Source organism: Aythya marila, assembly GCF_965140915.1.
Source record: "Aythya marila genome assembly, chromosome: 8".
Classification (NCBI taxonomy): domain Eukaryota; kingdom Metazoa; phylum Chordata; class Aves; order Anseriformes; family Anatidae; genus Aythya; species Aythya marila.
Genome location: NC_139049.1, coordinates 7703524 through 7719756, shown reverse-complemented (window position 1 = coordinate 7719756; position 16233 = coordinate 7703524). Strand labels below are relative to the sequence as shown.

At 39.0% G+C, this 16233-nt stretch overlaps 1 protein-coding gene across 1 annotated transcript in view; it reads left to right on the top strand.

The window, feature by feature from the left end:
* Positions 1 to 16233, top strand: part of CRB1 (crumbs cell polarity complex component 1) — a gene marked incomplete at its 5' end in the record, with an annotated part of 99367 nt that overhangs the window by 59241 nt on the left and 23893 nt on the right. Inside the window, 5 exons of the mRNA XM_082766585.1 lie at positions 3689 to 4642; positions 8172 to 8722; positions 9107 to 9272; positions 12267 to 13173; positions 14018 to 14146. Of these exons, the coding sequence (XP_082622711.1) occupies positions 3689 to 4642; positions 8172 to 8722; positions 9107 to 9272; positions 12267 to 13173; positions 14018 to 14146 (2707 nt within the window). The remainder of the gene's footprint in view (positions 1 to 3688; positions 4643 to 8171; positions 8723 to 9106; positions 9273 to 12266; positions 13174 to 14017; positions 14147 to 16233) is intronic.

Below are 16233 nucleotides of genomic sequence, written 5' to 3'. Positions count from 1 at the left end.
TTGCAGAAATTTACTTTGTGGACTGCGTAAATGCTAAACAATCTTTTTACTTCAGAAAAGGATGGTTGCAACTAGGATACAGGTTTACATCATTTTAATGACAATGTTTACAGGTAAATACTTTCTTTTTGGGAAATGTTATGGATACTTAGGTAGTACGGAGTATGTCACGTCTATCCAGACTGCTTGCTTGTACTTGCATGATGATTTATAAAGTGTCAAGGAATGGGAAAGTAGAGAGATTTCTGACTAAAGGTGTGTGTAAAAAGTGTAATTTGGGTAACACATATATTTGTTTAATCAAAATGAAAGTTAGTGGCATTTAGCAGAAGTATGCTTGAATAACTGCTTTTGTCATTCTGCTTCTGTAAGAAAAACTTTTCTGCTAAATATGAAACATAGTTTAATTAAGAGGTTAATGGGTAGACAATAGCTACGCTCTAGTGGTAGTGTGTAAGTGAAAAAAGGAGATGAAGGTATGAGTGGGGTTGTCAAACAGAGTCAAAGGAGCTGTTTCATCTCTGTTTTGAATAAAAATTTACAGGAGGAAAAATTAACTATTATCTATCAAAATATAATAAAAAATAAAATATCTTTATCTGAAATTTTAGGTAGGCATATAATATATTTAGAAGATAAAATGGTTTCAATTCTAAAACACAAACATGTTTAGCTGAGCTGATGCATGTAACCACAGAAAAAAAAAAAAAAAAAAAAAAAAAAAGAAAGAAAAAAAAAGTTCCCCTTGCACTTGCTTTTGGTATATCTTTTCAGAATCCTTTTTTTTTTTTTTTTTTTAAATGCTAACTTCTCTTCTAACCTGAGCTATTTGAACTGCTTATACAGTTCTATAAATATTGACTAATCCTTTTATCTAGAGTGCTTTTATCTTGAGTGACAGTGGTCTTTGCATAGCAGTTGGCAGATAACAAGCAATATCAACCACCACTTGTAAGAACAGATGATTTATTTATTCCTTCTATGAAGAAAAATGTTTTTTTGCTTGTCTTTTGGTGTGACCTATATTTATGTTTGTGCTAATCTTATTATGAAATAGACATTGAATCTGTATTTATATGTATACATAAACAAATATTTATAGAGGTATCCACAAAATCATTATTTTACAACATATTAATACCATTACTTAGAAAATAAGCATTTGTGTTCAGTCACTGAAATGCTTATGAAATTATATATATATATAGAGAGAGGTCTCTCTGTGGTAGTCACTTTGCATTTAGTAACTGATATTATTCACTATGGGCAAAGAATGCACTACCAATTTGTTTATTTTCATAAAACAAATTTAATTTCTTCCTTAGACACTGATGCTTGTGTTATTAGTGTGTTATCTAAACTTATAGACAGAAACATATATGATTTCCAAATAAGTTTAGCATGTTCATGAAACCATCTCATTAATTTTCCTTTCAATTTTATGAGGTAGAGAACAACACAGACACTGAACGTAACTGTGAAGTTGGGTTCAGTTCATGCGTCTATTTCACCCTTTCAGAGGACAACAACACTACTGCAACACTGACCACAAGCTGCAAGGCAAAGATGATGCCTTGCAGGTGCTGTGGGATAATAAACAAACATACTCAGAGCTGAACATGCAGCAGCTAAGCACCTAGACAGTTTCTGTAGCATGCCATTCACTTGTCTGATGTTTTCTATGAAAGGTTTAATAGGAGCTCCCGGTCTGTAAATCCTTATGTTTGCCCTGACCACCCTAACGCTTTATGGCAAGGCATACATACCCAATCCTACTGCTTTTAGGCTGTATTAATTTTTCTCTCTGACACAAAAACCCAATGAGACCAATATTTCTACAGCTGTCATAGTAAAACTGAGTAGTACACAAGACCCGTGGTCACATTGCTGTGTATGTCAAAGCAGGAGATGTACTAAAACATTGACTGAAACAGGAAACAGCTCACGGTAACTTCACTTTTCATATACTAGAACAGTAAAAGCAGGACAAGTCGCTAACACAGAAATTGCCACAAACTGGGTAAAGCAGGCATTGTTCTGGCCCCCAGTCAGTAAAGGTTTGGGAAGTGCATGTCACTTTGAGAAAGTCAGGCCTAATGATTCATATTTCTGCCAGATGCCACTACACATTAAGGTATACACAGACATCTCACATCGGAATAAATATAAGCCTGGCTCGAAAAGAGAGGCTGCTGCGGTAAAACCCCACTGTCAGACCAGAAGGAGCACTACGGTGCTTGATAGTTTCTGCTTCAAGCTTCAGATCATGTGCTGTAATTGAAGGAGGGCACTGCGGTGAGGAAGATCACTGCTAAGAGGGCCTTTTGCATGCATGCTATGACCACTTCACTCTGTCCAATCTTTAAAACAAATCTTGGCCAACTCCCAGGTCCCTTCTGGCTCTCAGAACTTACAGCTCCCTGAGACGGGTCTAGTTACAATTGTGATTGAATAAAACAGACAGGCGGGGAATTAGCCTGAGTAGATACATTTATCTGCTGCTGTTTGAAGCTATTCGTTGTGGCTGAATGCTGCTCTGTGATTTTTCATGGAAGACGACTGCATTTTGCTATAAAAATAAAGCTCTGTGTGAATTTGCATGTAAAACTAGGTGTGGTGCCTTGTACCTCTCTGCAACTGTGAGAGTCCCAGCATACCTCAGGATCTAATTTACAGGCACCTAACACGATAAGCCAGTGACGAGCTGCTTGAGGCAATGCTGTTGCAGGGACAGGCATAATTATGTCTATTAATTACTTTGTGCAGACAATACTTTGCGGTTAGTTCCAAACTAGCATTTCATATTCTTCTCCAGAACAGGGGAAATACTAAGAGCTGTATTTTGCATGAGTCTTCAAAAAAACATTTGGATATTTTGAATGCTTCCAAGCGGGATAAGAAACAGATTTTCCCTGATCCATTTCATACTTATCAGTCATTTAAATGTTCAAGGGAGAATTACTATAATTACAATTTTATAGATAAAACAACACTGCAGAGGGATAAACAGATAAGTTTTACAAGGCAAACAGATTTGTCTTTGTGCAGCCTGACCCACTATGCATACTTGGTTTACATCTATCAAATTCCAGTCAAGTTGAGATGAGGAGCTCTCCTTTACACAATACACAAGAAACCATGCACTACATGGAAGAAAAGCAACTATGACTCACTATCACCCATGCTTTAATCATCAGGCTCTGGGATGTTTGGGAAGACACTCTGTTCCTCTTTTCTTTATAGTTTGCAAATAGGACAAGTAAAGGATGTTTCCCTGTAGATATACAGTACCAGTAACATTTTTCTGGGCCACATGGGTTCAAACCCTTCCAACAGCTTTTCTCACATCCTCATGTCCCACGACAATTCTCCTCTTAGTATGAGATATAGCTGATGGACCAGAAATCACCTCTGCTTCCATCTGTGAAGACCTGCAACATGCAACTGCTCCTGAAATGTGCAACTGCACGTTTACTGTGGTTAAGGTGCATCCCACTGTACCTCACCCCAATTTTGATAGGATTCAGGGATGCTCTTTGCATTTCTCACTGTTACACTGCACAGTTCCCTGCTTACTCTGAGAATTTTATTCTTAAATTAAAGATAATTTAAGAAAGTACAAGTTCTTAAAAACACAATTCTGGGCTCTAGTTGTTCACTCCAAAATGTCTAATTCTTTGTTCTTCAGGTATTCACTGTGATGAAGACATCAATGAATGTTACATGAACCCTTGCCAAAATGGTGGAATTTGTGAGAATTTTCCTGGGAATTACACTTGCCATTGCCCACCTGCAGACAAAGAAGGGATTTATTACGGCGGCTGGAACTGCACAGAAATTCTCCATGGCTGTACTGATCAGCAATGCCAAAATAATGGAATTTGTATCCCACATTTAAAAAATGGCCAACATGGATTCAGCTGCATATGCTCACCTGGATATACTGGAATACACTGTGAAACCATAACTACATTTTCTTTTCAAGGAAACAGTTTCCTTTGGTTGAAGAATCCCACAACCCCTAAAAAGGAATCTTTCTATAATGTAAACCTGAGGTTTCAGACTGTGCAACCCACAACCCTTCTGTTTCATCGAGGGGAGAAAGACACATTCGTGAAGCTGGAGTTACTGAATGGCTACTTACACTTGTCTGTGCAAGTCAAAAACCAGCCACAGGCTCTTTTGCATATTTCACATAATGTCAGTGATGGAGAATGGCATTCAGTGGAGGTAACCTTGGCAAGAGCTGTTACTCTTAATTTACTTGACAGCTCTTGTGCAGAATCATGTGTCAATAAAACTTCTGCTGTGATAGATAATGATCACATGAGGCTTGCATTTCAGAGCACATTTTTGGGCAGCTTACCAGTGGGGAACATTAGCAGCAGCTCTCTGCTTAACATCAATAATATACATTCTACACCTTCATTTGTAGGCTGTCTTCAGGATATTGAAATAGACTTGAATGTTATTACTCCAGAGAATGCATCACCTGAATCGTCTTTAAATGTCAAGACAGGATGTACTAAAAAGGACTGGTGTGAAAACCACCCCTGTCAGAATAGGGGACGCTGCACCAACCTGTGGCTGAGTTACCACTGCGATTGCTACCGGCCTTACACAGGGCCCCACTGCTCAGCAGGTAAGATCACGCTGTTGGCATTAGTGGTTGTTCAAAACATACTGGCCTGCTTATCTCAGTGATGAACCAGCGTGTGCCTTACGATCTCTGGAACTTATTGCCCACTGGTAAGAAACCACAAGAGGTTAGTAGCAGCACATGTTCATTATTTTCTAGTTATTTTCCCAGGAAGGCTGCTTTTCAGCCTGACAAAAAAAAAAAAAAAAAAAAAAGTCAGGCTAAACTGGTGGATTCTGCTCATCCAGCAGTTTTAAAATCTTCTTAGCACTCTTAGCACTCCATAAACTCTGGAAAACTGTAGTTCACTGGAGTAAAATTTAGAAAGCAACCAAGTCACTTGGAGTTGAAGTCTTATTTTCAAAGCATTCTTTCAAAATTTTATCCTCAAGCTCTCTAGGCTTTTATAAAGAAACTCATTTAAGGCAATAATAAGCCAGCAAAAGTACTGCATGTTAAAATAAAAAAATAAATAAATAAATAAAAATAAAAAAATAAAAGAGAAAGAGAGAGAGGGAGAGATTCCAATTTTACAAAATGAATGGGATTATGCTATTAACTTAATCTGATTAGCCTGAGGAGAAGCCAGGGCTTCAGAGACTGGGACCGAGGCCCATTCATCTCAGCCGAGTCCAACACAACTCTGGGCAGCAGCTGGCAGAGGCTGTTGCTGCCAGATAACTGTTTGGTGACCAGAGGAAGATGTGTCCCTGTCTCAGTGAACAGAAGACCACATCTCAGAAAACAGCCCTTTTGGCAGCGACAACCAGGGATTCAAAAGCTGGCAATGCCTGTAGCACGTTCCCTGCTAGAAGTCATCTTTCCAAGTGCAGTCCGAGGCCAAGTGGGAGGACATGAGCAGGTCCCTGCACAGCTCCCTGCTGTACCACATCTGGTGCGGGAACGGCAGTGAGTAACTCTGGAGCTGTAAATAAGCACCCCTCAGGAATGTCTTGGGGTGGGCTCTGCAATCCGTCCTCAGCAAACATTTTAGGGGTTTTGAAAAATGCACAGGGCTGAGTCCTCCCTGCAGTGCCTTGCCCCTGCTTCCCCATCTGTCCCCTTACTAACCACGCACACATGTTCAACCACAGCAAATGCTTAGGGAAGAAGAATACATACAATAACATGTAGATACACAGATAAATAAATAAATAAATAAATAAATAAATATACATTTACCAAGAAATCTAAAAAATGAAGTGCCACAGCAGTGTTGTGGTCAGGTGAGAATGGACAGACTAACCTGGTGTAGGCTGGCAGGGCAGCACCGCGGCCAGGGAAGCCACATTGACCTGCACCAGCTGAACGACTGGCCCCAAGGGCCTATTGGATGTATCGCTGCAGAAAGCTGCAGCTTGAAATGCATTTCAAAATGTTCGAATACAAGTTCATTTTGTATGCTATACTTAACAGTTATCAATACTTTTCAATATTGTTTTTTTTCCCTTATTGCAAAATGACAGAGTCTGAGAGGTAATTGTAACAGACTGCTTTGAAGTCTAGCTGTAATTTATCCAAATGTTTGGAAAGCAACTTTGGAGTATAGGACAACATCTGGTAAATATGTTTGCCTCCTTATATGAAGCAAAATTAAAACCAGTCAGGGCCAGGAGAGGCTTATACTGGCATTAGAACTGTTGAGAATGATTAGAAAGTGTGCTTTTTTTTTTTTTTTTTTTCTTCTGCTGACCACAATATTCCTTGCAAATTATGGCACCATGCCATTTTGATACATAGGTTCTAGATATATGCCATATTTAAAAGGCTGTGACAGGTTTCTTAAAAGGCAGAGTGGGGGAGACTTGTGGTAAAGGATAACGTAAGAAATGCTAGTGTCTTTTTGAAGAAAAGTTGCTGCCAAGTATTTAATTGACAAGAAGCAATATTTTCTCTACATACACAAAATAACAAACAGATGTTGACTCATTTTGATCAACATCCACATGTTGTGACCCAAGAGGTTAATATTGACCAAGGTGATGCTAGCCATCTCATCAAACAGATCAGACTGATGATATATATGTATATGTATGTATTTATAAATAGAGGGAAATACAACAAAGTAATTGTAAACATGAAATACCTCTTTGAAGACTAATGATTCATAACTCTAGCTGAAATTTTCTTTTTCCTGACATGAAAAAATATTTCAGTCTCCAGTACCAATATTACAGAAGAGGTATTGGCTAAAGAGGTATCATGCCTCAAAACACCCATTCCAACAAGCACATATTTCTACATACCAGATTTTTAACAGTCATCTAAAAATAAAGGTAATCTTATGCAAAGAACTATTTATTTTTTTTTAATTAATTTATGAAATCATTTAGGAACAAGCAAGGGATTTTTTCCTGTCGCTAAATAATACTACTTTGCCACATAGTAGTGCAGTGTGATTATTAAGGGTCTGTTAGGGGCTTCACAGTCAGTACCCTATTTTCATTGCTTATTTTAATGTAGTCATAAAAAAAGAGTAGTGCTGCAGGCAGGAACTTGGCCTACGAGGTCTCACTCTAAGAGTTTTACTGCGCAAAAGGGGACTGACTGTTCAGCTATGTGAGCATTAAAAAAAAAAAAGGCTAGGTTTGTTCTTTCTATGAATTTGATATATTAAAAAATAGCTCTTGAAAGTGTTTAGGCAGGAAGTCTATAATGCTGAGGACAAGATCATGAAACTTGAAGTGTAAAAATAGAAACACTTTGTTGTGCTTTAACGAGATGATTCATCAGAATAAAATACGGTTTGGACTACATATTTGGTATCCTTACAAGTCTGAAAATCATTACTGAAAATAGAGAGTAAGGCAGGGAGACAGATGTTTTTGGTTTAATCATTTTAATTGATAAGCAGAAAAAAATAAAAAGGCTTACTCAGTCCTGGATCATTTTTCCCCATGACACAGTAGTGTTATGAGCACTCAGGAATGAGCAGGACTCAAATGAGCACGTACTGAGCTCCAGCAACAGAAAGTCTGTTGAAGAACTGGGGAGCCTATGCAGGACAAAATGGGTGTGCTATTTGGAAGTTGTACACAAGAGATATTTGCTGAGCAGCTTTTGACTATTTCTGTGATTGAAACCAATGCAAAATAGAAAATCACATAGATCCAGAATTATATTAACTTCCATGGTCATCAAAGGATCAAACCAGTTAGTTTCTTTCAAAATTATCTTTCTGATGACCAATCCAGGAAAATGGAGAAATCTGTCCTTATTTAACTGTTTGAAAACACAGCATTACACAGAGCATGATAAAGGGGAAAAATATGCACAATAATATAACATCTGGTCCTGTACTGTGGCCTAATGTTACAGCCATGGAAACCTACAGAAGTTTGGGAATAGAAGCCCTTTATGGCTGGATCAAGTCCTTATACATCCATTAATACCAGCACATCTTACTACCATAAGTAAATATTACCAAAAGTAGCTATTTGATCATTGTATTGGCTTCTTTGTCATTTAGCCTTAACTATTTTGTTTTTCTCCATTCTCTTTCTTTCTTTTTTCCCCTATCGCTAATCCCAAGAGTATATTCCGGGCCGGTTTGGATCTGAGGACTCCTCAGGCTATGCTGCTTTTTCTGTTGATGCCACTCAGAATGAAAATCTGAATATATCAATGTTTGTCCGAACACGCAAATCTTCTGGCTTGTTACTGGCTTTGAGAAACAGTACCTCTGTCTACCTAATAGTCTACTTAGAAGGTGGGAAACTCACAGTGTTAGCTCTAAATTCCATAAAATTATTAGGGAAACACTCTATGAATGATGGAAACTTCTACTTAATAATGTTAAAAGTAGAACCAAATAAGATTGAACTGTTCCAGTCCTCCCGATACCTAGGCTTTATTTCTACTCCAGTACTATCCACCCAGAGCAAGAAAATTCTTTACATCGGAGGCCTACCAGATAACAGAGAAACTAATAGAAATGGCAGGTATTTCAAAGGCTGCATCCAAGATGTAAGAGTGAATAACCAGCCACTGGAATTCTTCCCCATCACCAACTCCCAGAATTCTTTTGTCAACCGAACCCTGATCAATGTCACCCGAGGCTGCATGGGTGACAACCTCTGCAAGGTAAGAAGGACATTTTTTTGTAACATCTTCACAAGTTCGTCATGGGTAATTAAAAAATAATATTTATTACCCTTCCATACAATATTTGATAATAATGATATCTTAGGAAAATGTGTAGAAATGCTAGAAAAAAGCAGATTCTGTTACATTACATATGATGGATTTCAGCAGCAAGAGCTATTGGCATAGTAGAGAATGAAAATATTTTAAGGTTACAATACTGTTGTTCACCAATTAATTACTCTATGCAGTCTTAGCACTGGTCTTTGCTTTCCACCTGAAATAAACAGAATTATCCTTCTTGCCAAACAGTCCCATATCCTTAGAGTTGTGAGTCCAACAAGATTTACTCATACTTAGGTTGTCTCTTCTCTTTCCCCATAGTCCAACCCTTGCCATAACGGTGGTGTATGCTATTCACTCTGGGATGACTTCACTTGCACATGTCCCCCTAATACAGCAGGGAAAGCATGCGAGGAAGTTAAGTGGTGTGAGCTTGGGCCCTGTCCTCAAGAAGCACAATGCCAGCTGGTGCACCAAGGATTTGAATGTAGGTACATTTCAGTTATTCCTGTCATCTCTTGAGGTTAGAAACAATTGAAATTGTCATCAGCATTTCCATAAAACTCAATATTCACTTTTTTCAAGGTTCATTCAAATGCTATTTCTATATTATAATAATAATCATGTTAATTGTAAGTAGAGTCAAGTTAATTGGAAAATTCTGCCCTACCAAACACAGGTATTTTCAGACAGACCCCATGACACAGACACTGATGTTTGCACGACCTTCACATTTGACTTTTTCAACATAACTTGTCAAGGTTGCAGAACAGATCACTACACCACCAGAGTGCAAGTGCACCCCACATCCCTGTACTGCAAAGAGATAAGAGGATATCTAGTGTTGGATTAACCTTAGGATGTTCTCTATCCTCTTGAAAACACAAGCTACATGACATACTTTGTATAACTTGATTTTTCTTTAATGTTAAAGAAAGATGATAAAGAAATGTTTGAAGGAAGTCACCCTAATGTCAGCAGTACAGCTATTAAACCAGTATCTCTGTAAGAAGCACTTGCATTACAGGCAGTATATTAGTTTGAAAAGTGATGGCCATTGGCTGTCTTAAGAACATTAGCCACCCTAAATACCTTCATTTGCCACCCTGAACTGAAGCAGAATTTAAAAGGCAAGAAAGGATTAGGAAGAAATATTTTGTCCTTTTTGTCCTTTTTGATTTATTTTCTTTATATATATATATACATAGTTTTTTACTATTAAAGGAAGTCTTAATGATACTGTGAAGGAAGACAAATACACAAAGTCTGATGGAAGCTGTTAAAATGTCTGACATTCTTCATGTCATGACTCTTAGGAATGAGAAGGTTGGTCAGCAAAAGATTTATACCATAGACAATTAAGAAGCAGATCAGTATCATGCTATTTTCATTGAGATTGTTAGAATCAGCACTGCATCACTTGTTAAAATTAACAGCTGAAATTAAAATAATTACTGAAATTAAAATAATAGCACCTTCTATAACAGACATATTTAATGACAACATCAAATATGTTCTCTCATAAAATTCACTATTGCATTTTAATAAAACATGAACTCCAACTATGGAAAAAAAAAAAAAAAAAAAAAAAAAGAGAAGCTAGATAGAAGAAGCTGAAGTGGGGAGCATCAAGTAATCGCAAAACCTTATGCCCAGTGGCACAACTAAGAGTAAAAGCACATCCAGATGCCTAGCTGTGGTCAGGATTTAAAAGGATTTCAGCAGGAGTATTTTAGCTTTTAAGCTTAAAAACAGCTAAAACAGCTTTGTGAAATGTTTAAAAAAGTCAGAAATAATTTCTGAAAAAAATCTGAGTTTCATTTTTGGTATGGTTTCCTTAGGGGAAACCTCTCTTGTGAGAAAGACTGCATTAGTATTGGGATAGACAGTCACTGAGCAGTACAATAATTCATGGTGCTTATTGCCTGCATCGTTGGGAGGTTTCAGGTAAATTGCTTTAGCATTTACTCTGCAGTGAATGGCAAGTTCTCATCTGCTGCTGCTCCCCAGCCATAATCTTACACTGGGGTTCCCCGGGGTTCTTTTTCCTGAGATTTACTGAGCCCAGAGAAAGCTCAGAATTCCACCTTACCTCAGTGCTGGGATCTTGCAGAGCTAAATTTGTCTTAAGTACAAGCAGAAGACATTCCTCCTGTCTTTCCTCCCTGTCTATAATCCTCATAAATCTCAGAATGTGCAAATTTATAGTCCACTGAGTTAGTGCATTTTAGTAGAAACCATGTTAATGAAAGATGTCAAATACCTTTGTGAAGACGTCCATAAAACTGCCATAATGCTGCCCATCAATTTTCACTCACAGCAGTATAAACCGAGTCCTCTGCTGCCCTCCCAGTCCCGCCAGCGCAGGCTCAGTGCCGGCAGCGAGGCTGCGGCAGCCTGCACGCAGCGGGAGAAGCTGGCTTTAAGCACAACAGGCACGACTTCCCACATCGATTTTGAAGTGGCTTTTTGCCAACTGACTTCAATGAGAGTCATCCTTTTTGCATCAGTGAGAATAGATTGGGATCCAACCAAATACTTTCTAAAACCTCTTAATGCCTTATCTAAGAAAAGAGGCATTGAGAACAAAGGTTCACCCAATGCTGGTCCCTCATGGGGAAAAACTAGTTGTCGATGCATAGGGAACAAATACAGACAAACACGTCTCCTTTGGAAAAACTCTCTCAGCCTCAGGTCTGAGCTGTATACAGTCATGGTCAACTCCCCTGCCTAAGGAAGAACAAGAGATAACACCAATGAAGCAGAGAAGTGCAAGTAAATAGTACCTATCATTTCCTACCTATTGACTACAAATGTGAATACAGGAACTGATATTGTAGACAAGTACTACAATGAGAAGAGATACCTAATAGCTAAATACTTTTTCAATCTTAATATATTCATGCAACTAACATAATCATTTAACCTCTTCCCAAAATACCATTTAAAATAGTATCATTATGGTTACATCAGTCAGATTTGGCTATGTCCATAAAAGCCTATAAAAAGCTATTGAGCCCCATCAGCCTTGCTGGCCTGGTCTTTTGCTATTATTTCTTTGCCAAGTGCCCGAGATGGGCTCCCCTCGTAAGAAGAAGCAGGGCCCAACTAGTATCTATGGTTATGTACTTCCATAGTTTTTTTTTACTACTGATACTTCTGATTTACATTACAGTAAATAGGGCCAGTCCCCCTTCTCAAGTCACAGAGAAAACGCACTCAAAGCTCCAGAAATAGAGCTTCAGGTGACACAAAGCCACGCAACTCCCGTGACACCAGGGACATTGGTGCTGGCACTGCCCTGTAACCTCTGTGGCTGCAAGAGGCAAGCAAGGATCACTGAAACTCTGGTGGAATTTGGTTGTTTTTCAGCAGATACAAAAGGAATTCAATGACAGGGAGCATGGGGACACTGAAGAGATACTGTCCACACATATTGTTTTAAAGCTGGCCTGGTTTTTCAATTATTATCTTTGCACAGGTCTTGCTAATGCAGTGTTTAGCGGCCGAAGCAGCGCGATATTTTACAGAAGCAATGGAAAAATCAGCAGAGACCTCACCAATATCATATTTGGCTTTCGAACTAGGGACACAGATGTGATACTGCTGTATGCAGAGAAGGAGCCAGAGTTTGTTACCATCAGTATTCACAACTCCAAACTACTCTTCCAGCTGCAAAGCGGCAACAGCTTTTATAAGCTGACCCTCGCTAGTTCACTGCCTGTGAGCGATGGGAAGTGGCATCAGGTGATGGTCTCTATGGTGGAGCCCCTGTCCCAGTTTTCGAGGTGGCACATTGATATAGATGACAAGAAAGACACTGCAACTAGCGCAACTGCCACAGGAAGCCTCAACTTTTTAAGAGAAGAGACTGACATCTATGTGGCTGACAAGGCTTTTGACAGTCTGGATGGCCTGCGAGGATGTATGAGCACCATAGAAATCAGTGGCATTTATCTCTCCTACTTTGAAAATGCTGCTGTCCACACTAAAAAACCTCAGGAGGAACAATTTCTCAAAATATCTGCAAACCCTACTCTTACTGGCTGTTTGCAGGTAGATGCCTGCAGCTCAGATCCCTGTATGCACGAGGGGACATGCAAAGACTTCTACACCTCCTACCGCTGCGTGTGTGCCCAGGGATGGACAGGCACCCACTGCGAGACCAACATCGATGAATGCTTTTCCAACCCCTGTGTTCATGGAAACTGCACGGACAGGATTGCCTCGTACGAGTGCATTTGTGAACCTGGCTACACAGGGTTAAACTGTGAAGAGGACATAGACAACTGTCGTGGCCACCAGTGTGCTAACGGGGCCACTTGCATAGATGGGGTTAATGGATACTCGTGCCTGTGTGCTAGCAACTTCACTGGAAAACTTTGCAGGTAATATAAACTAGGCAGGTCCAAATGATTTTTTAAGGTGTCATCTGAGGGATTACTACACCACTGATGCTCCCATTTCAATGCACATCAAATACAGACTTGTATTTTATACTATGCATCAATTTACATATTAATTGTGGCTGCAGAATTGATATATAAAGAATCTGCAGTACAGAAAGCTTTAGAGATCAGTTAGATGTGGATCAGTTGGAAGATGCCTTATATTGGCCCCATATGCTCTATCTTGTATGTTAGATCCCTCTTTTGAGTTCTTCTAAGATATTTGGGTGTCACACAGATCCAAGCCACTAACCCAGGCAGAGCACTGCCCCTTTTTTTGTTTTTCCTAAAAAGCAATGAATCATTAACTTGCCAGAAAATCCTTGAGAAGGCAAACCCTAATTCAGGTAGTTAAGTATGAGTAACACACACACTACGTGAGCCTCAGGCTCCAGCTCCTGCTGTCCATCCACAGACAGTGCAGCACTGCTTCCACCCCAGCCTCACAGCACAGGCAGTGGCCAGCCCCCAGCACCAGCCTGCAACCACACAGCCATGGGGTTTCCTTGCCAGGGGAAGAACCAAGGAGGCACCAGGTGTGTGCACCTCCATGGCTGGGTGGTCACCCCATTTGCATTGGGCAGTATTTGCCAGCAGGAGCACTGTGCTTTCTGGGAGACTCACAGTGCTAGGTTCTGCATGCAGACAACAAATCTGCAAGGTAGATCTCAATATTTTCCAGTAAAGCAATGACATAGACTCAAAGGAGAAGATGAGCACAAGCACAAGACATGCAGAAGTGGACAAGCAAATAACAACTGCCATTGCCTTCTTATTTATCTAGGTACAGAAAGTTACCGCATACGGTTTGTGGGAATGAAGACAGAAATCTTACCTGTTTCAATTACGGCAACTGTACTGATCTCAGCGGTGAGCTGGCGTGTGTGTGCCTGCCGGGATTTGCTGGAGAACGGTGAGATGCTTCACTGTGTGGAGCAATTCCTCCAAAAGCTGTTCCAGAAGGGTCTAGAGTGTACCATCTACTGGGGAATCACCCTCCTGCAGAAATACAGACAAAGTTGGTTTTCAAATGCAGCAGTTCCTTGCTGCACTGCCTTTGAGGTCCCAAAAGTATAGCACTCAGACAAGAATCACAAATTAATGCAGGAAGGGTCATTCCCACACAGCACCACCAATTCCAGGACAAGCCATTATTCCTTAGCTGGCATCTTACACTTTCTTCCACGTGCCTGTTCTTTGGATCCCATGCCAATTTTGTATATGGCAAAGAAGAATATTACCTTTTCATGTATGGACACACATAAATGCACATATCCTGCTCATATATAAAAATCAGCTACAGTATAGTGATACAAGAATATGCAAAGCTGTTTGTTTTTCACACATATCCACTGTGAATATACAATCTATTCTACAGGGATGGCATGACATGAAATACTTGCTGGTATTGCAGCTTTTTTATTTTTTTATTGTTTATTTATTTATTTTTATTTATTTTTATTTATTTTTATTTTTTATTTTATTTTATTTTTTACTGAATGCCAAAATACAAAAACAGGATTATTATATTAATAATTATTATTAATACAGGATTATTATTAATAGTCAAGCTGAGAAGTACTTTTTATATCTTATAGGGTAGTCTGAAACAGAGAGCCTTTCCCACAGCAAAATTTGTGTCATATAGCAGATTGCCACAATTCACTCTTAACCCCTTGTTTGTTGTCTACAAAAGGCTTGGGAATAAGGAAGCTTGATGGTCTCAGTGCATCAGGTGCTGTAAAAACATAGAAGGACATTGTCCCAGTCATAATATAGCCTGAGGTAACAGCACCTTTCTGGGTAGTAAGAAAGGGAATGCAGAACAGAAACAGAAAATGAATGGCTTTCACTCTTAGTGAAATTAGCATTACATTTTAGTACAATATCCAAAGCTTCAATAGCACCAAGCTATGCTGGCTATGAAAGCACAAAGCAATTTTCAACAAAAGGTTTTAATTCTCTCAAAACTTATTAATCCATGGACTTTGTGGAAACAGTACAGTAAGCCATAACGGACGGATGAAATGAAAGTTTCCACCCACTCAATGCTCTGTGTGGTTGGCAGACACGTCTGTGCTGCGCTGTTTAACTCAGCCAGAAGGTCTGTGTGCCATGCCACAACAGTTAAAAAAAGGTTAAAAAATAAAATAATAGTAAAAAAAAAAATAATAAAAGCATATTCTCAGGCAATTCTTTGGTGTGTATTTTTCTCAGGATTTTGAGGTAGAGGGAAAGTGTTTTTTCCTTTTTCCTTTCCCTGCCAGACAACGTGCTAACTACAGCTTTGGGAATGAGCCTTGCTTACATCCATCCCACAGGCTGGCAATAATCTCTATTTTATAGTTCCCATGATCCTCATATTGAGCAGCAGCCTTGTACCAAGCACACTGCACTATAACTGACTATCACAGCAAGGCATTCTTCTCCAATGTCTAAAATCGACTATTTGTCCTCTTTACCTCCAGGCTGCTGCACCATAAACCAGAAGTATTTCTGCATTTGCAGAAGTTAGTACACCAAATGAGAAAATTTCACCTCAAACACAAGACTTCTTTTTTTTCAGAACAACTATAAATATGTCAGTTAATAAGAAAATTCAAAGCAAAACCCTTTGGTATATTTATTGATTAGACTGATAAAGCAGACATATTCCTTTAAAGACAATATTTCATCCCTAAGAAAGCCACTGATGTACAATATAGAGAAAACAGCGTCTTTCCATGTCAATCGATTGGGGATCACAAGTTAACAAAAAAAAAAAAAAAAAAAAAAAATAAGAATAAACTTGGTAATATGTGGAAAGGGAAATGTGAAAAGATTACTCTTCATTAAGGGAGATATTGCTGTCTCTTGAAAACAGGCTATTCCTTGAATCCAGGCCAGTATTATCAAAATTATCTAATTACCTACTTCACATCTTCCAGAAGTTCAGTTGAATTCAGGCATCTCATGCCCTGGACTATTTTATTTTCTAGCTGTTTTTCAGTTTTGCATAGG